Source organism: Xenopus tropicalis, chromosome 1 (assembly GCF_000004195.4).
Source record: "Xenopus tropicalis strain Nigerian chromosome 1, UCB_Xtro_10.0, whole genome shotgun sequence".
In the NCBI taxonomy this organism is placed as follows: domain Eukaryota; kingdom Metazoa; phylum Chordata; class Amphibia; order Anura; family Pipidae; genus Xenopus; species Xenopus tropicalis.
Genome location: NC_030677.2, coordinates 44,805,242 through 44,826,796, shown reverse-complemented (window position 1 = coordinate 44,826,796; position 21,555 = coordinate 44,805,242). Strand labels below are relative to the sequence as shown.

General features: G+C 41.8%; 1 protein-coding gene across 2 annotated transcripts; it reads right to left on the bottom strand.

Annotated features, from left to right (window-relative positions):
• Positions 1 to 4,301: 4,301 nt before the first annotated feature.
• Positions 4,302 to 18,344, bottom strand: casp3.1 (caspase 3, gene 1). 2 transcript variants are annotated; one of them, XM_002934263.5, is made up of 7 exons: positions 15,669 to 15,790; positions 14,291 to 14,381; positions 10,067 to 10,179; positions 7,473 to 7,598; positions 5,867 to 6,042; positions 4,910 to 5,027; positions 4,302 to 4,619 (listed from the first exon to the last, which is right to left on the bottom strand). In XM_002934263.5, exons 2-7 carry the CDS (start codon positions 14,344 to 14,346, stop codon positions 4,378 to 4,380), a joined length of 831 nt encoding a protein of 276 aa, XP_002934309.3. In that variant the 5' UTR covers positions 14,347 to 14,381; positions 15,669 to 15,790; the 3' UTR covers positions 4,302 to 4,377. The 2 variants fall into 2 exon arrangements, with proteins under 2 accessions (XP_002934309.3, XP_031751294.1); XM_031895434.1 differs by lacking the exons at positions 14,291 to 14,381; positions 15,669 to 15,790 and adding an exon at positions 18,104 to 18,344.
• Positions 18,345 to 21,555: the final 3,211 nt, after the last annotated feature.

Here is a 21,555-nt window from a genome sequence, read left to right as displayed (position 1 = left end):
TTTTATGGAGCCTAAAAGCACAAGGTTTCATTAAATATGATTTCATATAAAGGGGTAGTCCAACTTATAGGTACTGTGACTTTTACTATTGTGTAGATATGGTTTTATACAAACATCTGTAATTTGCACTACCTAGCCAGCAGTTTGTGGCCCTTCTATTTACTGAAATTTGCTGTTAAAGCCACATCATTTCTAACACAAGTGCCACCATACCATAGAATGGCATTTATAACCCTGTGCCCAAAGTAATGTCCATACACCATTGGTTTGCAGAGATGAGAGTGGAAGAACTTTACTGGGCTGCACAGAGCCCTGACTTCAACCCAACTAAACTGTAAGTTAGGCCCGTTCGACCACAATCAGAACCCAACAAAATCCCAGAATCAAATCCCACCAACTCTGTTCCTACATCTAGTGGAAAGCTAAAGTAGGTCCAACTTCATAATTTTTGAAAGATGTTGGACAGGCAGCTCTCTTTTATGGAATGAGTTATTAAACAAGTCATGGGAACCTATCCATGTGATAATCTGCTCAGAAGACTCAGAAGCAGCTGAATCTGAATCATGTCAAAATTAGGCACTTTAATGGAATTTCCTTAGTGGGAGTCCTCTTTAATAATAGAGCAGCACTGAAAATGAATCTTTCTGACATCTTTCAAGTTTCCTGGTGTTAATGAGCACCACCACGTGTCTGCTTTTCATATAGGTGCTTAGTATATTCTTATTAATTCATTTTTTTGTGTATGAATTTCAAAAGTAGCTTTCTAATATTTAATCATTTATATGATTATAACTGATTGATTTTTAATTATATTTACATTATTGGAAACTACTGACAGTAGAAGATGTAAATACAAACTGAGTGTATCAGATTTATTTCAGACAGACGTATGGAGCCACCCTAAGGCATATACTGTTGTGGGATTCCCTATGACCGCTTGCTTGCCATTTAATAAACCTGATGCACTCAGCTGTATTTGCAGTGTAAGTTTTGGCCTTGTGATAAATTTGGATGAATCAGTTACATGTGATTCATTGTTTAATTTAAGCATATGAATTATCAGCTGGTAACAATGTACTGAAAATTATTACAGCCTAATGGCAAATTATGTTAAAGAACATCATATTCCCTTAATAGGGACAACTCCACATATAGCAGATCTCTGGTTCCACCACAGGGCTACATTGGTTTGTGTCCCATTTACTAGGAGTTTTCATAAGAGCTACAAGCAAATAAGTATACCGTATATACTCGAGTATAAGCCGACCCAAATATAAGCTTAAGTACTTAATTTTACCTAAGGAAACGGGAAAAACTTATTGACTTGAGTATAAGCCTAGGGTGGGAAATGCAGCCGCTACTGCTATACTGCAATAAAATGACATTAATTGAGGCATCAGTGGGGTATAATATATAGCCTGGCTTTTGATTTTTATTTTCTAATTAAAGAATAAAAACAGTTGCTTTAATAAATGTGGAATGTAGTGAAAATGAACTCCCCCCCTCAGTGTCCTCCCCAACATCCTCCAGCTCCCCCCCTCATCGTCCTCCCCAACAACATCCAGCATCCCCCAGCTCCCCCCAACATCCCCCAGCTCCCCCCAACATCCCCCAGCTCCCCCCCAGCATTCTCCCCAACATCCCCCAGCTCCCTGCAATATCCTCCCCACCCCTCCCGCTCGCCTGCCTCCCTGCCGTGTCTGGCTGCTACTTCCGCCTGCGTCCCCCGTCTCTTCCTAGGTCCCACTTTTTGCAGCTGCAGATCATTTATTAGGTTGCGCCCCATGCGTGCTGACGTCACGGGTACGCACGGGGCGCAACCAATAGAATTACCCGCTGACCACCAATGAACCAAGGGCCTGTAACTTAAAATGCTTAAAAACTATCACGGCCGGGCCCCCTTTAAATCCACGATCGTTCGGGCCCGGGACAACTGTGCCCCCCTGGAATGGTAATCGCGATTGCTGACAGGGGCTTTTACAAGTGAGATCTCTCTGAAACCTGCTTTTATTTAATCCAACTCGAGTATAAGCCGAGGGTGAAGTTTTCAGCACATTTGTAGTCTTTACGAGAAGCTGGGAGCTAGCATTATTTTGCAGGTTTGGCCTATACCTGGTGGTTTTTAAATACTATTACTCTGTTTTACTTTACACATTTTTGTAATTAAGCCTCTAAGTTAACTTTCAGTATGTTATACATAGACCTATTCGATGTAACCTTTCTATTGGTCTTTATGGTTCTATAATTGCCAATTGTATTTTGCAGAAGACATTATTTGCTTAGTGGGGACAAGAAAGGTGGCCATACACTACAAGAACTGTTTTTTTTGGTAATTTTCTTAAAATGTTAGCCAGATATCTGTTGGGTAGGCCCATCTAAGGGCCCCATACAGGGGACGATAAGCTGTTGACTCGCCATGTCGGCAGCTTTTACCAGACCAGGACTGGCAATCTGTGGGTTCTGCCAAATGCCAGAGGGGCTGCTGTAAGCCGCCATAGTCAGTCACTATTTATTGGGCTGGTGGGGGCTGTTTGGGCCTCTGTGTACTTGAAATGCCAGGGCCTATTTTGAATCCCAGTCAAACCTGCTTTTATCAGCCTGTGTATGGCCACCTTTAGTTTCCCTCTGTAAAGTAATGTTTGAAAAGTGTGCACTTAGCCAGCCAGATGGAGGGCACTAACCTGTATGTGGTGCCTCTGAGGTGTGGTACCAGACTGGAGGAGAATGACTGGCTACTTGTCCCCTACAGCCACATCTGCAGTCCATGTGCTCCTGGGCCCTTCACATCTCCCAGGGGAAGTAACTGGAAATCACTCCAGGGTTCCTTATGGCTACTGTCTGCATTTCCCCAGAGAGGTGCTTAGCTCACAGTACATAAGCTGTACGGTCTATGTCCGTGCTGTCCAACTGGCCCCCCTCTGTGTGGCCCCCCACCTGTCTGGCTGCTTTGATGGCTTACTCTTGTGGAAGCTATAAATGGTATCAGTACTGTGATTAACTGCCCCCCCCTGCATGGTTTGCCTGCATGGTAAACCCTCTGTATTGTTTAAAAATGTAATCCCCTGTGTTGTTCTCACCTTTTAAAGGAGAAGGAAAGGCTAAGTCACTTGGGGGTGCCAAAATGTTAGGCACCCCCAAGTGACTTAGAGCGCCTACCTTGTACCCCGGGCTGGTGCCCCTGTACAGAGGGAACAGCACCAGCCCGGGGCACCTGTAGACACCGCTTCCTCCTTCCTTTGCGCGCTGCCGGCGAAATCCGCCGGCCGGCGCATGCGCAGTTGAGTGAAAAGCCGACTTTAATGTTTAAGTTCGGCTTTTCACTCTACTGCGCATGCGCGCGCAAGCGAGGAGGAAGGAGGAAGCGCCGGCAGCTACCCCGGGCTGGTGCTGTTCCCTCCGTACAGGGGCACCAGCCCGGGGTACAAGGTAGGCGTTCTAAGTCACTTGGGGGTGCCTAACATTTTGGCACCCCCAAGTGACTTAGCCTTTCCTTCTCCTTTAATCTCTGCATTGTTCCCCCCCTGCAGTGTTCACACCTCAGGCTCAGGCTGTAATCACCCACATTGTTCCCCTGTTCACATCTCAGACATACGGTAGGAGCAGTAGAAACCCACAAATAAACCCTGCACACTATAAAAAGAACATATACTGTGGTGGTACTGCAATTAAAAAGTTTTTTAATATATAGTTATTGTGCAGACTGTAGGAGCAGTGCCAGCATTGTGTCACTGTATGCTGCCTGTGTGTGCCATACACACAGGCAGCATAGGGCAAGCAGAGTATGGCACACACAGGCAGCATAGGGCAAGCAGAGTATGGCACACACAGGCAGCATAGGGCAGACAGAGCATGAAACACACAGGCAGGGTAGGGCAGGTAGAGTATGGCACACACAGGTCAAGTATGGCACCAACCAGCCAAGAATGGCACACACAGGCAGGGTAGGGAAGGCAGAGTATGGCACACACAGGCAGGGTAGGGAAGGCAGAGTAAGGCAGTTTTTTTTCTGTACTACAACCATTAATATGGGTATGGTCATGTGATAACACGGGTGTGGTTTCAAGTGGGTGTGGTTTCAAAAAGGGGAGTGGTCAAAACTGGCTTCCATTATCGGCCCTCCACCACGTAGGTCGGAAAAATTCCGGCCCTCGGTACCACAGAAGTTGGACAGCACTACTCTATGTGGTTTCAGTTCAGTAGCCCTATGCCTTAATTCGGAAAATAAGGAAAAGCTGTGTTGGGGTTTTAGTTGCCTTTCAAACAGGTCTTGCTAGTACTATCCTGCTGAACAATGGGCAATGTTTTTATGTTCAAGAAAATAATTTTATTTTTTAAGATGCATGGTTAGCAATACACAGTAAAATCATTTCTATTGGTTTAATCTTGATCTGCCTTGTGGAAAAAGTACAGTTCCTTTGTGAGCATAGAGAGAAAACATGTCATTTCCTTCTTTTCATTCTTATCTGTATCTGTTGAATTGGATATATACTCATAGGCCACCTTGTGGTTTACACGGGTCAGTATTTGCAGGAGATCCCGTTTCTGCCAGTATTCTCCCAGCATTTCACAAAGAGACTGAATAAACCAGGACCCAGCACCTCTTCTCCAAGCGAAATACCCTGAAAAGTACACACCAAGATCAATATTACTAAAATACTCCATTTGTGGAAGAGAGATTTGTTAAGGTTTGCCATATGTATGTCTGTTATGGTTAAATGAATTATAAGGAGCTTGTACATGAGACAATGAAAGCTTTTGATGATCTAAAGCAGCTGCTTATTGGCCTGTGTATGGGGAAAGATCTGCTCATTTGGCGACCTCCCAAAACAAGTGTACTGGGCAGCTTTAGCCATTGAACATTATGAATGCAATGATGTCAGAATCTGTATAATTCATACAGGTGACATACCAGGGGGAGTAGCATAAGCAAAGAGAAAGTCACATTCTGTTGGAATGACAGAAGCAGTAGTTGTAGCAATTCCAGCATCTTTCACCACCCCAGAGTCAGTCTTATCTCCTCTGCATGCCTGATGTGTGAAGAAATACAAGTACATGAGTTGGTACATGAGTAAGAACTGCATTAAGGTATTACATTAAAATAGATCTGTGTGCTTACTTATATGTTTGTACAGTTGGTATGTCTCCACTAGTTATTAAACTACCTTAGGTTTTTCCTACTACTGTTCTATTGATTTGGTTCAGATATAATTTAACCACAGTGTTTTCATTGGCAACAGCTAGGATTGCCACCTCACCCTGTTAATACCGGCAACATATGGAATCCACATCCTGCATGGCTAATTAGCAAGTAATTTAGATGCATTCTGCAGACTCGACTGATTTATGTTGAGTGCTGATTTATGCCAAGTGCTGCATAGCATGTTGGCATGATATAAATACAGGTTCTAGGAGTATAATTACAATAACTGTACACTACCACCTTTTGTCATTGTGCCTGAATTGTAACCCTATTTGAGTGCCTTGTTACAAAATTTCTGTGCAAGCTTAGTTCCACCTATGTGCTTTCCCTTGGGCACATTCAGGGTCCTACTGTGAAACGGCCACCACTCATGCTGATGTACATGGGCACCAGGTATCTGCTATTGCCATACAATGCAGGCAGCAAAGCCTCTGGCAATGTGGGGAAGGCAAGATAAGCACATTAGCTTAGGGAAGGTAGAAATCAGGCGCCATACAGCAGGCTCACCAACTGGGCAAAGATACACCAGGATTTTGATCCATATGCCCACCTTTAGTCAGGGAGCAGATTGTTTCCAAACATACTGTATACCAGTTTAACTTACATTTAGACCACAAGATTTTTGTTAGATAATGAAATTATTCTTCAACCAGTGCAATTATTTACCTGAATGAAAAATAATTTAGGTTTCCCAATAAGACTTTTGCAGTTCTCTCCATGGAATGGCTCAGCCAGTGCATCTATTTTAAATTCTTGGTCACGAGCATAAAAAAAGTCTTTATCGCCGTGACTTATGACAACGCACACGAAGCAACCTCTTTCACTGTGATCCTGTCTTGCAACTGAAATGGAATCATTTTAATGCCATAGAAATGTTAAATATACCAGAATTATGAGGGGCTCAATATCTAAATACTGAGCTGCTTCTAATACAGTTCAGCACATTTTTTACTGTGATATTTTACAAAATTAGCAAGTTTGTATGGTAGTAGCTGGCTGGAACATTAATTTGCTTGCCCCAGGAGATTTACTTTTATATGTAATATACATATATATATATATAGAGAGAGAGAGAGAGAGAGAATAAAGAAGCCCCTCTCACAGGACTTATATAAAAAATGAAAATTTCTTTAATGTGATGGTGGACTGACGTTTCGGCTGAACACCTCAGCCTTTCTCAAGGTGAAAGGCTGAGGTGTTCAGCCGAAACGTCAGTCCACCATCACATTAAAGAAATTTTCATTTTTTATATAAGTCCTGTGAGAGCGGCTTCTTTATTCTCAATTTTTTTTCCTGTTTTTGGATGCTGCACCCAGGCAGTTTTTGAGCTTTAAACGTGAGTGCCAGTGGTTTCTTTTTTTTATATATATATATATATATATTTCTTTTTTTTTCTTTTTTTGCACCTATGTTTCAGAAGGGGCATGGAGCAGTGGCCATAACAGGGACTACAAATAATTACCATGAGTGCCCCACAGATAGTATACACATGCACACAGGCTGGAGTATTTTAGTTTTTCTATTATTCTGATTGACACAAACAACATCTGATCAAAGTTTTATCAAAGATCCATAGGCCACCTTCCAGAATCCAAGAGAGCCTATCATTGGAAGGGTTCAATTTGACCTCACTGGATTTTAGGGGTCATTTACAAAAATGTGCAGTGTGGAATTTGAGACTGCCCATAAGGCAGTGTTTTCCCTCGTGATACCAGTATAATTCCAGCCACTCTCAAAAGGGATGCAAATGTGTTTGTTTTGACATAAATCAGGTGTATGTTGCCACTAAGCATTTTTAGAGTATTTTTGTAGATATTTATTATATAAACAGTGTAATAATTTTCAATATCTTAAAAACTAGAAAATAACATTTAAATTCTGAAAGTTCTCAGAAGAGCACTCTGGGCAATTTTACATACATTTGTTTTGAGGGTTTAATTTAAAAATGTTACTTCCATTCCCATAAAAATAACATCTCAGGATGTACAGGAGAATGCTATGTTGTAACTTCACTTTTATAGCAGATTAGACTTCAAAACCACCAGCATCTCGGCCATCCCACTATGGGTTAATGCAGCACTTGCCTTATTATACATGGGCTACAGAATCCAGCAAGGCACAAAAAAAGTTGTGATTTTGCCCTCATGTACCCCACTTTAGCACCCCCCCCCCCCTAAAGTGTTAGATGGAGAATGCAGGGTACTGCTGTTAGGCCTGGCTATGAATGTGTGTGCAATAACATTGTGTGCAGAGGAGGGAGAAATAAACTTACTGTCGTTTAACAGACTCTCAATCTCATCAGCAGTTTTATTTTCCTCAAGTCGCACCTCAAATCCCATCTTTACAAAGATATTATTAAGGAAGATCTTATCATCGTTGCTGTTTCGGGAGCGCTTTCCTGTAAATTACAAAACACAGCTTAACATGTTCTCTTTCTTAGATGAATGCCTATCTATTGTACAGCGCTACAGAATATGTTGGCTCTTTGTTAATACATAGTCCCTAAACATACTGCAAGGTTATTCTGAAGCAATTGTTCTTAACATCACCCAAATGACTTTTAGGGGGGAAAACAAAAAAGTGGAGACAGCTCTTTTTAGGAGTAAAATTGGTGCTAAAACTGGTGTTCTACTGAGTCTTCAATTCACACCTCTTGTAGGAGCACCTTTGGGGGGTCATTAGCATATTAATGGGGAATAGCAGTCTATTGTCAGGGGACAAGATTCTGTTTAACCCTAGAACAATAGGTGCAAAAAGCCTCATTAACACTTTCATAAAAGTTGATTAAACAAAAAGTGTAATTTTTACATATATAAAAAATGTTACCTCATATTTGCATTATTATGCTAGTTTTAGCTTAATGTATGAGGCAAAAGTAACGATTCAAGGTGGGACTGGCCCAACTGGGCACCCAAAAAAACCTGGTGGGCCCCTTTTCACCAGTGGGCACTTGATTCACTTCTTCCCATGAGCCCCCAAGTACACCAGTTCGACACCATGTTCCTAGTTTAAAACCATGCTGGCATTTAGAGACCCCCAATGTAGTTTGGAGTAGAAAGCTATATTTACCCATTTTGGGTTCCCTTATATGTACTTTCCTGGGGTGAACCTACTGTTAGAGGATTTTTGGCCTTGGAATCTAGAGTACATTATGCTGATCTCTGTGGTGTCGTTTTAAAAATGTTAGTAGTGTATTGAGTTTTTGACACATACCAGGCAGAAATATCCATAAAACTATACATATTTGGTTTTGGCACATTCATGAAACATGCAGATTTCAAAATCAGTTGTATTTCCACATATAAAGTAACACACTTTTTGATATAGATATATATATATATATAGGTATATTATGCAAAATAGAAATTTCTTTATTTTTGGCATTTAGACCTTTTAATTAAAAATCAGAGCTTGTCCTGAAAAAAATAAAATCCACTTTTATTTTGTGTCAATATCCCCACTTTTATGAAATCCCCCCTTAGTGTGTAAATAAATGCTGACTTGGAAAGCAGAGGGATTTCAGTCCCATAATCCATCACTTCACAGTGGAACAAGGTATGAATGGGGCTGTGTTACACTGTCGCTCTAAGTGCCTTTGGGAAATGGTTTATACCAGTGCTGTCCAACTGGCGGCCCGCGGGCCGCATGCGGCCCGCGACCCCCCTCTGTGTGGCCCCCCACCTGTCTGGCTGCTTTGATGGCTTACTCTTGTGTAAGCTTTAAATGGTATCAGTACTGTGATTAACTGTCCCCCCCTGCATGGTTCTCACCTCAGATTCAGGCTGTAATCAGGCTGTATTGTTTAAATATGTAATTCCCTGTGTTGTTCACACCTTTTAATCTCTGCATTGTTCACCCCCTGCAGTGTTCACACCTCAGGCTCAGGCTGTAATCACCCCCATTGTTCCCCTGTTCACACCTCAGGAGCAGTAGAAACCCACAAATAATCCCTGCATACTACAAAAAGAACATATACTGAGGTGGTACTGCAATTAAAAAGTTTTTTAATATATAGTTATTGTGCAGACTGTAGGAGCAGTGCCAGCATTGTGTCACTGTAGGCTGCCTGTGTGTGCACACAGCATAGGGCAAGCAGAGTATGGCACACACAGGCAGGGTAGGGAAGGCAGAGTATGGCACACACAGGCAGAGTAGGGCAGGCAGAGTATGGCACACACAGGCCAAGTTTGGCACAAACCAGCCAAGAATGGCACACACAGTGAAAGTATGGCACACAGGCAGGGTAGGGCAGGCAGAGTATGGCACACACAGGCAGGGTAGGGAAGGCAGAGTATGGCACACACAGGCAGGGTAGGGCAGGCAGAGTATGGCACACACAGGCCAAGTATGGCACAAACCAGCCAAGAATGGCACACACAGTGAAAGTATGGCACGCAGGCAGGGTAGGGCAGGCAGAGTATGGCACACACAGGCATGGTAGGGAAGGCAGAGTATGGCACACAGGCAGGGTAGGGCAGGCAGAGTATGGCAGGTTTTTGCTGTACTACAACCATTAATATGGGTATGATCATGTGATAACATGGGTGTGGTTACAAGTGGGTGTGGTTTCAAAAGGGGGAGTGGTCAAAACTGGCTTCCATTATCGGCCCTCCACCACGTAGGTCGGAAAGATTCCGGCCCTCGGTACAACAGAAGTTGGACAGCACTGGTTTATACAACTAACCTAGTTTCCTCTCAATCTGTGGAATCAGGAGGTGTGTGTGTGTGTGTGTGTGTGTGTGTGTGTATAGAAACCTTTTATACCAACTGACTGAGTTCATGTCAATAAGGGGTGTATATTTCTCTTTTACACGTATATTTTACGATGCAGTTTTTATTATAAACAATAACTGAAAGTAAACTTACCTTTGGGATCATTATCAAACTTCTCCATGCACAGAATCAAGCAAATACTTTTTTGTTTATAATTCATTTTATACACCATTGAGTTGTCTGGTTTTGCAGGTGTAACATTCATCCTGTGTGAAAATACAGAACATGCATCACTTTGAGCTGCTGAAAAGATTTCGGTTTTCTGGTATGTTTCTCCAAAGGCTTGATCTATTTATTTAGTGATTTATAAAATCACTAAATCAAGATGTATGCTTAATAATTCATTCTTTTCAAATAGGTGCTTCTCTGAACAAGGAGATAAAAACAACAAACTGGTCTGTAGCCCGGATCCTGTATTCCAACAGATGACCACAAGGAAATTTCAGACCCCCTTAGAATTGCTCTAGAATTTGCTTGATGGCATGACCCTCATGGAGAGAAATGGTTAACAAGACAATCCCACTAATTAGAGGGACACAACCCAAATGAAATATGGGCCTCATGGTTGGAAACAAACAACAATAACAAACTATTGTTTGACAACAAATATGGATACATTTTGATGGTGGCTAAGGGTTGTCAATTCCATCTTGCTCCATCTGGTGCACGTTCTCCATCTGTTATATTATCTTGTCTGATAATCGTAATAAAGTTAGGGTGATGACACACAGAGCTACTAGTAGCAGCTACTCGTCAATGCTATAAAAATAGACAATGCTGATAATTTACTGATAATTTTCTGTGTGTGTGTTTAGCAATTCTCAGTATTGTCTACGGCAGGGTATTTTCTGGTGTTTAGTAGCTGTGACCAGTGGTGTAACTTGGTCGTGCTGGGCCCTCCTGCAAACAAATCTTCCAAGGGGGCCCGATGCAAACAGTCCCTCCTCTCCCGCCCCCTCTCTCGCACCCCCGCACCTGCCTGCGACCTGTTTTTGATTTTGCGGGTCACTCCACACAGTACAGTAACAAAGGTCCTTTTACGCCTCATTCTGTCATGTTATAATGCAGCTCAGAAGTTTCCATATTTTAACACCTCTTCAAAACTGTTCTAAATATGTGAAAAATCATATCTTACAGATGATTAAAAGCCAAACTGTTATTCTACAGCTCACGCAGTAGAGACTTGAACATGTAAAGGTAAAGGAGATGATATTTATCCTGGGGTATTAAACAAGCTTAACTCTGTGATTGCCAAACCTCTTTATTTCATGATTCATTGAGGCCTGGCATGTCGCAAGAGAGGAATTGCTAATGTGGTGCCGTTATTCAAAAAGGGATGCCATTCTGAAGCTGAAAACTATAGGCCTGATAGTCTGACATCAGTACAGGTATGGGACCTGTTATCCAGAATGCTTGGGACCTGAGGTTTTCTGGATAAGAGATCTTTCTGTAATTTGGATCTTCATAACTTAAGTCTGTTAAAAATCATTTACGTATTGAATGAACCCAATAGGCTTATTTTGCCTCCAATAAGGGGTAATTATATCTTAGTTGGGATCAAGTACAGGTACTGTTTTATTATTACAGAGAAAAAGGGAATCAATTTTAAAAATTAGAATTATTTGCTTATAATGGAGTCTATGGGAGATGGCCTTCCCGTAATTTGGAACTTTCTGGATAACAGGTTCTGGATAAGGGATTCCATACCTGTAGTAGGAAAGCTTTTGAAAGGGGTAATAAGGGATAGGATACTGGAATAAATTGCAAATCATTATACTATGAGTTTGTGCCAGCATGGTTTTATACGTAACAGATCTTGCCAGAATATTTTAATTGACTTTTATGAGGAGGTGAGCAGGAACCTCAGCGCTGTGGATGTTATCCACTTGGACTTTGATACAGTACTGCACAAAAAGTTAATGATAAAATTGAGTGATATTGGCCAGGAACATATTATTTGTACTGGGATAGAGAACTGAAGGATAGATTACAGAGTGGTGGTAAATGGAATATTGGACCAGTGTTGTTAGTGGAGTACTGCAGGGGTCAGTCCTTGGTCCTTTGCTTTCAATGTTGAAAGTGTAAAGTTATGCAGTTTGGTAGAAATAATATAAATGCAAGTTATACACTAAATGGTAGTTTGTTGGGAGAATCCTTAATGGAGAAGGATCTGGTTTTTTAGATATATATATATATATAAATATATTTATATACTCAAGTATAAGTCGAGTTTTTCTGCACTAAAAATGTGCTTAAAAAGTGAACCTGCGCTTATACTTGCGCTTATATTCACATATATACGGTATATGGATTCGCTGTGAAATGCGATTGTTGCGTGCGCAACCCCCCCCCCCGCGGATGACCTACATGCGTGCTGACGCGCGTGTGCACGCCATCGTACACGCCCCATCGCGCATCGGCTGCATCGGCTTCATCCTCACAGGACGCACGCCATTGTACGCGCGGCATCGAGCTTCGGCTTCTCCTCACAGGTATGAGCATCAACAGGGCACCGATCGGTAGTGTTAGCGAAACTGCCAGTTCCAGCGCCGCTTTGTGCCATTTCATTCTTATATTTGGGTATTCGCTGAGCTCTCCCCTTGCGCCTCAGCAGCACAATCTCTCATTGCACCTCAGATACCAACAGCAATTTATCCCTGAGAGACTACAAATATCTGCATAGTGTATGGAGCTGCTCCAAACTAACGGCGCCTCCGGCCCAACAGCGCAGAGCAAGAGGCAGATATTTTAGGAGGGGTGCAGGCACTTTCACATAAGGATTTCCTTGTATGCCCCCCCTATATTGCCAACAAAGGGGCCATAAAGTGGGGTGTAATCCAATCCTGTGCAAACACCGTGGTTCCCACTTTCAATGGAGCCCCACAGAACAGTAGCTGCACGCAGAGGCAATTGTGCCCTACATACCCATCCATAGGCGAAATGGAACAATAGGACTAATGGTGAAAAAAAGAAAAATTATTTAAGAAATGACATATTCCAAATTCCAAAATTTCTAAATTCCAAACTTGGAACCTATATTGCATATCACAACCTCCCAGTGACTGGAGACTTCCTTGTCCTTTAAAATCAAATGTCACTAATCAATAGAGGTATTGGATGCTTTATCTGGAAACCCTTTATCCAGAAAGTTCCGAATTACAGAAAGGACATTTCCCATAGATTCCATTTTATTCAAATAATTCAAAATTTAAACAAAAAGTCATAATGAACAGTACCTGTACTTGATCCCAACTAAGATATAATTACCCCTTATTGGGGGCAGAACAGCCCTATTGGGTTTATTTCATGCTTAAATGATTCCCTATCTTGCTATCTTGCTCCCTTCCCATTGTTCTGCTGATTGGCTGCTGGGGGTGAGGGGGATATCACTTCAACTTGCAGCGCAGCAGTAAAGTGTGCCTGAGTCTGAGCTTTCAGAAGGAGCCAGCGCTACACATTAGAACTGCTTTCAGATAACCTATTGTTTCTCCTACTCCCAAGCCACACTTGGATTTCTTACTATTGCGTGCTATTCTGATACCTACTGGGAGCTGCTATCTTGATGCTTTCACATTGTTCTGCTAATTGGCTGCTGGAAGGGGGGTGATATCACTTCAACTTGCAGTAGCGGCTGCATTTCCCTCGGCTTATACTCGAGTCAATAAGTTTTTCCAGTTTTCTTAGGTAAAATTAGGTACCTCGGCTTATATTCGGATCGGCTTATACTCGAGTATATACGGTACCTGGGAGTGATATCTCCCTTATTCCTGAGCACTGAAAGCAAACTGTGGAGGCCTGGGTGCCCACATGGAAACTTTGCTACTAGTACAGGGCTGATTATGCACCCTGTGCTACTGAGGCGATGGCACCTCCCCTCACCTTGCTGCACTCTGACAGGGGTAAGTTAGGGGGAGCCAGCATCTACAGAGCCAGTCAATGTAGGGTTAGCTGCTGACAAAACGGCAAAAACACATGCAAATCACCATGTTTTTACCCATGATGCAGTGTTCTGTGGCAAAATTGCCAGTGGCTACTGCCAGTATTTAGCATTAACACTTGAACAATCAGTCTCAAACATAGGGACACAAGTTTGTTTTTCATCCTCAAGAAGAAAATGTTTCATGGCTAGCTAGTGGTTGGTGGGCCCTTATTATCAGGGCTATAGTAAAATACAAACACAGGGTCATGTAACTACTAGATTAGCAACAAAGACACAATCTTGAGGATTTGTGAAAGGAAAATGCCAAGTAGCTTCCTGCTCTATCCAAAGTGCATTAGGACCTCTGGCACTACTCGTCTAAGGAAGGTGATATTTACTTATCTGGCATTTTTCTAGTGAACCCAGAGGCATCGGGTGCATCTGCCTCAGCCATTCTTTCAGTCTTGCTCTAATGTTCAGAATTAAGTTCTAAAAAGAAAACAAGAAAGTGTTATTTTAATAACCAATATGTTCTACATTAGACCATTTTGGCAGCTTTTCTGCCTGTATATTGGTACCAATGTCGAGTCTTCCTGATCAACCTGCGAATGGGGGTACTCACAAGTGCGGATGGAATGGCAGGTATGCAGATACATAGTTACATAGTTACATAGGGTTGAAAAAAGACCAGTGTCCATCAAGTTCAACCCATCCAAGTAAACCCAGCACACCCAACCCACACCTACCAATCTATACACTCACTATAAATACAACCACTAGTACTAACTGTAGATATTAGTATCACAGTAGCCTTGGATATTCTGATTGATCAAGAACTCATCCAGGCCCCTCTTAAAGGCATTAACAGAATCTGCCATTACCACATCTCTAGGAAGGGCATTCCCCAACCTCACTGCCCTCACCGTGAAAAACCACCTACGCTGCTTCAAATGGAAGCTCTGTTCCTCTAATCTAAAGGGGTGACCTCTGGTGCGTTGATTGTTTTTATGGGAAAAAAGAACATCCCCCATCTGCCTATAATCCCCTCTAATGTACTTGTACAGAGTAATCATGTCACCTCGCAAGCGCCTCTTTTCCAGAGAAAACAACCCCAACCTCGACAGTCTCACCTCATAGCTTAAATCTTCCATCCCCTTAACCAGTTTAGTTGCACGTCTCTGCACTTTCTCAGATATGCAAGATGCAGCAATAACTTAGGAGAACCAGCTGGGTTATGTAGATTTGTTAGGGTTTCTACCTTCATGGCAGACATGGATCAGGGAGGAGACTATGCCTGATACCCTTGTCCATGCCGGCAGTCCTTCACTAAGGCAGCAGAGCCTGTTAAGGAGAACACTCCCAGCTAATCTCTCCTGGTTGGAGCCAGAAAGTTGCTCTTTCTATCTAAAGACTATCTCACTTCCCTAGAAAGTGCTATAATAAAACTAACTTGCTCTCACTATTCAGTGAGTGACAGTAACAGTGAGGCTGAGAAAAGGTACAGGAACTAAATTACCTATTAGGTGTCCTAGGCATTTTCCTAGGTCCCTCTACTGTTGGGGACCCAGAAACTGTAAAAATGTAACTAAATGGTGGGATCAGACAAGATAAGTTTTTTCTTGACTAGTTTCCCAGCACAAAAGCAGAACTTCTGGAGAAATTTGTAAGTAATGAATAAAAGTGCCTTTAAATCCATACTATTCGAAGATACATATATATATATATATATATTCTTTCATTGTCCTGGGACAAGAAACAGCCTTTTCCCCCACATACCTCTGAAGTGGTTTGTCCTGATCTCTGCTTACTGGTGAACAGTTTCCGTCTCTGACTCTGCACCGATATATATGCTCTTGCATTGGGGCGGGGCCGCCCAGGATACTATCTAGTATCAAACTCAAAAGTGTATTTCCATTATGCTCTAGTTACACAATCAGTCCAATGTCCATCCTTCTGTCTGTGCAGTGCTGAGGGTACGGGCACACTCAAGCCTTTTAATCATTAGATTATGGATTTACAAAGATATTAGGAAACACCATTGCCCAAATATAAACACTTGGTTGCTGGATTTTGCAACACAATAAATGTTGTGGGGCCAGCCCATAACAGCAGCCAGTAACAGTGAAACTGAGATAAGGAAGGTAAAGCACTGGAACTAAATCAACCAGGGCTGGATTACCCATTTGGTGTTCTAGGCATTTGCCTAGTTCCCTCTAGTGTTAAGCTGGCCATACACGCACCGATAATATAGTATGAAACCTCATTTTGTACGATATTCGGTGCGTGTATGGCAAGTTGGCGAGTTGACCTATATCACAGGAGGCTGCTGATATTTTCATGATATTTGCGATCTTAAGAAATTTTCGTATCCAATCCGAATTTTTCCCATATTCGGGATTCGAATTCGTGATTTGATCTGCCCCTTAGTGGTACTGAAACCACAGACTTTATATATATATATATATATAAATATACTGATAGCTAGCGAGGGATGATTTTACAATTTTTTATTCTTATGTGTTATTGTACTCTGTTTCATTTTCTCTTATATTGTGGGTTTTTGGTCGCACAATTTACACAAAAATTTTTTGTTAGTAAAGACAACTTTCGTGTGGGTTTTTTAGGAACACTGACGTCACATCCTCACGTCACTAGTGTAAGTTCCCGCCACAGTTTGTATTTAGGCTTGTCTCACAACGCTGTTTGTAACTTTGAGAAAGGCTGGTATTCCAGCCGAAATGTCAGTCTTTGTTATTTTGCCTTTAATAAATAACCTTTATGTTTATAAGTCCTGTGTGAAGCGGTCCTGCTCTCTACGAATACCTCTACTTCTTTTGGGACTGCACCCAGGCGATGGATCTCTCCTTATTCGTGAGTGCCTATCCGTTTTGTGTTTGTATATATATATCAATCCAAATGGTGTCCGCACTCCAAGGCTCAATATTCTGCGGGGTGCATAGCCAAAATTATGTATGCATAGAAAATAATCATCTGTGGCCAGCACACCCTTCAATGTTTCATCAAAAAATTTTTTATTGTAGATATACTGTTAAAACCAACGTTTCGGTCCTTGAGAAAGGTCCTAACAAGGACCGAAACGTTGGTTTTAACAATATATCTACAATAAATTTTTTTTTGATGAAACATTGAAGGGTGTGCTGGCCATAGATGTTTATTTTATATATATATATATATATATATATATATATATATATATATGGACAGAGAGCCGCACACACAAGGACTTGGCAATGAAGTGAAAAAATTTATTGAAAAAAATCCAACGTTTCGAGAACTGACTGTACTCTTCCTCAGGGACAAACCAAAAGATCAAACACACCCACCCCCCTAGATATACCCCTCCAAGAAAAAGGGCGCCAAAACCTAGTGCAGGTAACCACAGTGACGAGAGTAAACAAATTCTGAAGCATGTAGGGAACAGATCAAAGTTAAATAGAGCAAACTGTGCAATAAAAACACCACGTAGGGGAAGAGAATAAACTGTTACAAAAAACAAAGGAGTGAAGGGCAGACAAGTAACAAAAGTAGCTGATTGTAGCTACAGTACATAAACATAAAGTGTTGCAAAAAACAAGGGAGTGAAAGGCAGACACGGAACAAAAGTAACTGATAATGGCTACAAGTAACTAGTTCTGAGATCCATTCAGCGCTGGGTCGTATTACATAAAGAAAGAGGCAAGGTAAAAAGTACAGAAGCATAAAGGCATAACAAGAGCCCATAGGCATATTGTAAAGGAGCTACCTGGATGATCATAGCAAGGCAGGGCACACAAGGTCCAGGGCCGGTCGCAACAGTAATTCTGAAAGCGTCATCAATTGTATATATATATATAATCCACAGATTTTCAGCACACCAAACACATAATGTAAATTACCTGGGTGCTATCTCCATGTGTCCAATTATCCAGAAGTCCAAAAATTGGGTGCACACTAGGGTATTTTTTAAAAATAAAACATTACTTTTATTTATTCATACTAATAAAACAGGCCATGGATTTTACTACAAAAGGAATCCTTTTGGACATATGAACTGAACTGTGTGGCCCCTAAAGGTTTAAATTGCTCATTATCTTTAAAGGAAAAGGAAAGGCAAAATTTATAAATACTACCATTACATAGTGCTAGTATTGATAAACAAAAACGCTACACTTTGGGGCCAATTATATTAAGAAAAAGTTATAAAATCTTACTTTAAACTTTCTGCTCTATCTAAAGAATGGCACGGCCATCTTTGAAGTTGTTCGCCCTCTTCCGTTCCTTCAGCGTCTGTACTGCGCATGCGCAAGCTTCCTTCTTTCCCCCAGCCTAGGCGCGCGTCCTTTTCTGCGCATGCGCTTACTTCCCTCCCCCCTAGCCTAGGCGCGCGTCCGTGTGAAGAGGGTGAAGAGGGGGAGCGCGCCTGCCTGAGCGCGTCCACGGCTTCTGCAGACTGCGCATGTGCTGCCTGGATTAGAAGTCGTGAAGTCTTCAGAAGCACGATGCATCATGGGAGCGTTCCTCACACAACTCGGCGGTTTTTGCAGCGCTTTGGATTTAGTGCACCTAAACGATCTGGATATGGGGAGACTTAAGGGCAGCGTTGAGACCACAGATGGTAAGCCTGCTCTTAGAGATTAACTCTTGTGTAGCCTTTCCTTCTCCTTTAAGCTGTTTTTTGTAAACCAATTTGTCCTACGAACGTCTAAGATGACCATGGATTTTAGGTCTGATTTAAACTACTTGCATTGTATGTTTTTTCGTATTAATATTTTCTTGCTTTATAAGTGTCATTTAGTACCTGGCATATTAAGATATGTGTCAACTAGTGTAGACTAAGTAGTTAAACTATAAGACTAAGTAGTTGAACTATAAGACTAAGTAGTTGAACTATATAAAATTGGGGGACCCCAATTGCCAGGATAGTGAGGTTAGTTGATCGGCTTGCGCAGCGTAATAAAGGATGTATTTAACTTTGGATTTTAATGTAGCAACAGGTTTTGTACTGTATATATGTCGATGTATGGTTGAAAAACTACTTTATGTTGCACATTAACCTCTCACTGTAAATGTTTACTGTATGGAATTTTATATGAATTTTTATATGATATTATGCATACCTGTAATTTTTGGACTAACAGTCTTCACTAAGTCACTTTATTATGTTAATGCTGCTTAACACTTTATTAGGCTGATGTTGCCTAGCAGTGAACACTTTACAGCACTTTTCAGCACTTTCACTTGCTTTATGGCTTCAGCCACTTTATGGCAGTACACTGTGATGTCACTTCCTATTGCTTTACTGGTTTTTGGTGATTTAAAGATGTGTGTTACATGGATGTCCTGAGAAAGGTCCCGATGGGGACCGAAACGTTACGTCGGCTTTTTATGCTACTTTGAATATATGTTTTGATTTTTCACAAGAAATCCCGGAGTTGCTGGTCTTTTTTATACTATATATATATATATATATATATAGTGACCACACTACTGCCTACTTCTGGGGCACTGAGCCACTCTCGCTATCTAATCCTGTCTATTTCATACCCCTGAGGTATGCTATGATGGGGTCTATCACTTACTTACTAAAAAAAAAAAAAAAAAAGTTGCAGCGATTAATCTCTCTGTGTGTCTTCACCCTAAGAGCCTAACACATGTTAAGCTCACTCCTTTCATCAACTACAGAGCACTTCATCTCATAATAAAGAGAAACTATGGTAGGATGCCTCCCTCCTACAGAGGTCACCCCTTTATCACATCCTGTTAAAGAGAAAAAGCTTTCCTGATTGGCATCCCTGCACCCTAAAGATACAGTGCAGAGTGTATGCAATGCAGAGCTGCACACTAGTGTAACATGCTGCCTTACGGGAACCTCAGCAAATGTGTCACAGGCAATCCATCATTTATTTGTGCTCTCATTTCTGTTTCTCTATTCCAGATTATGGTCAGTCCATATAAAACTTTTGCATATATATCAGGCGTTTCTTCCTGTGTTTGGCACTTACATGCACCTGTTGTTAGTACAGCCCCATTTGGAAAAACTGGATGCACCCTGCTAGCCCACTCCCTGCCAGGCTGCACCCACAACTGCCCTCCACCCACCCCCAGGCTCCCCTGCCAATCGCTCACTTTCTATCACTTACTTGCTTGGAAACGCCCCCCCATAACTGTGCCCTAGGCATGTGCCCAGCCTGCCTATCACTAGTGCTGGCCCTGGATCTGAGATAGAGAAGAATCTGCTGGAAAGGGCAAGTGAGGACATGCACAGACCATGGTGTTTAAAAGCTATTAACCCTCCCCCCCACATCATATACAGAACAACAAAAAAAACCCCAAACCCTGCAAGGCAGATCATTAGTGGCCACACCCCTACTGGGTGAGTAACAGAATAATAGGCTAAAATATAAATGTGCCGTTAAACTGTAATTATGTTTGAAGAAATGTCTGCCATTACCAACAAAGGCCACTTGAGCTATGCAGCCACTCAGCATGGGTGGTTACACTTCCAAGAAACCGGCCACAAATCTCTTTAATAATTTTCAATAAAATCAGGCACTGCCTGAGTCAGACCCACTTTCTGTAACCACCCCCGTCCCATGTCCTTCTCTTTACACACTTAGTAAATCAGCAGCTAGCTAACTGCTAGGGGCCGATTTACTAATCCACGAACGGATTGAAAGTGCCCGAATGCGGTTTTTTCATAATGATCGGTACGTTGTTATTTTTTCGTCGCCGTCGCGACTTTTCCGTAAATTGTCGCGACTTTTTCGTAGCCATTACGACTTGCGCGAATTGTCGCGAAAAAATCGGAAAGGTTTGCCCGCCGTTTACTAGCGCTCAATACAAAAAAGTCGCGACAATTCACAAAAGGCGTAATGGCTACGAAAAAGTCGCGACAATTCGCACAAGTCGTAACGGCTACGAAAAAGTCACAGACTGTGTAAAGCAAGTGCAGTGCCAATGAATCAGGCCTCTCTTGTCCTTGTCCTGCCCCCCTTAACCCCTCTCATTCCCTCCTCACACAAGACTCTGCAAGGGATGCCCCCCTTCTCTGGAATTCACTCCCACAATTTATCAGACTTTCTCCCAATCTCTCTGCCTTCAAGAGATCTCTAAAAACACATTTATTTAGAGAAGCTTACCCTCATTTACACAACAGTGTGCTGCTAAAAGCAATACCCTGTGCTACATGTCTGACATTGCTTATTTCTGATGTTGCCCATTCCCACACCTTGTGTCTCAACCCTTTCTCCTTGTAGATTGTAAGCTCTTTTGGGCAGGGCTCTCTTCACCTCTTGTATCGGTTATTGATTGCTTTATATGTTACTCTGTATGTCCAATGTATGAAACCCACTTATTGTACAGCGCTGCAGAATATGTTGGCGCTTTATAAATACATAATAATAATAATAATGCCCCATTATCCAGAATGCTTGGGACCTGGGGCTTTCCAGATAAGGGGTCTTTCCGTAATTCGGATCTCCTACTGCTAAAAACATTATTTAAACATTACATAAACCCAACAGGATTGTTTTGCCTCCAATAAGGATTCATTATATCTTAGTTGGGATCAAGTACAAGGTACTGTTTTATTATTACTGATTGACCCATGAAATTTACAATTTAACCACTGATCTTCTTTATGTTCAAATCTACAATGCGGCTA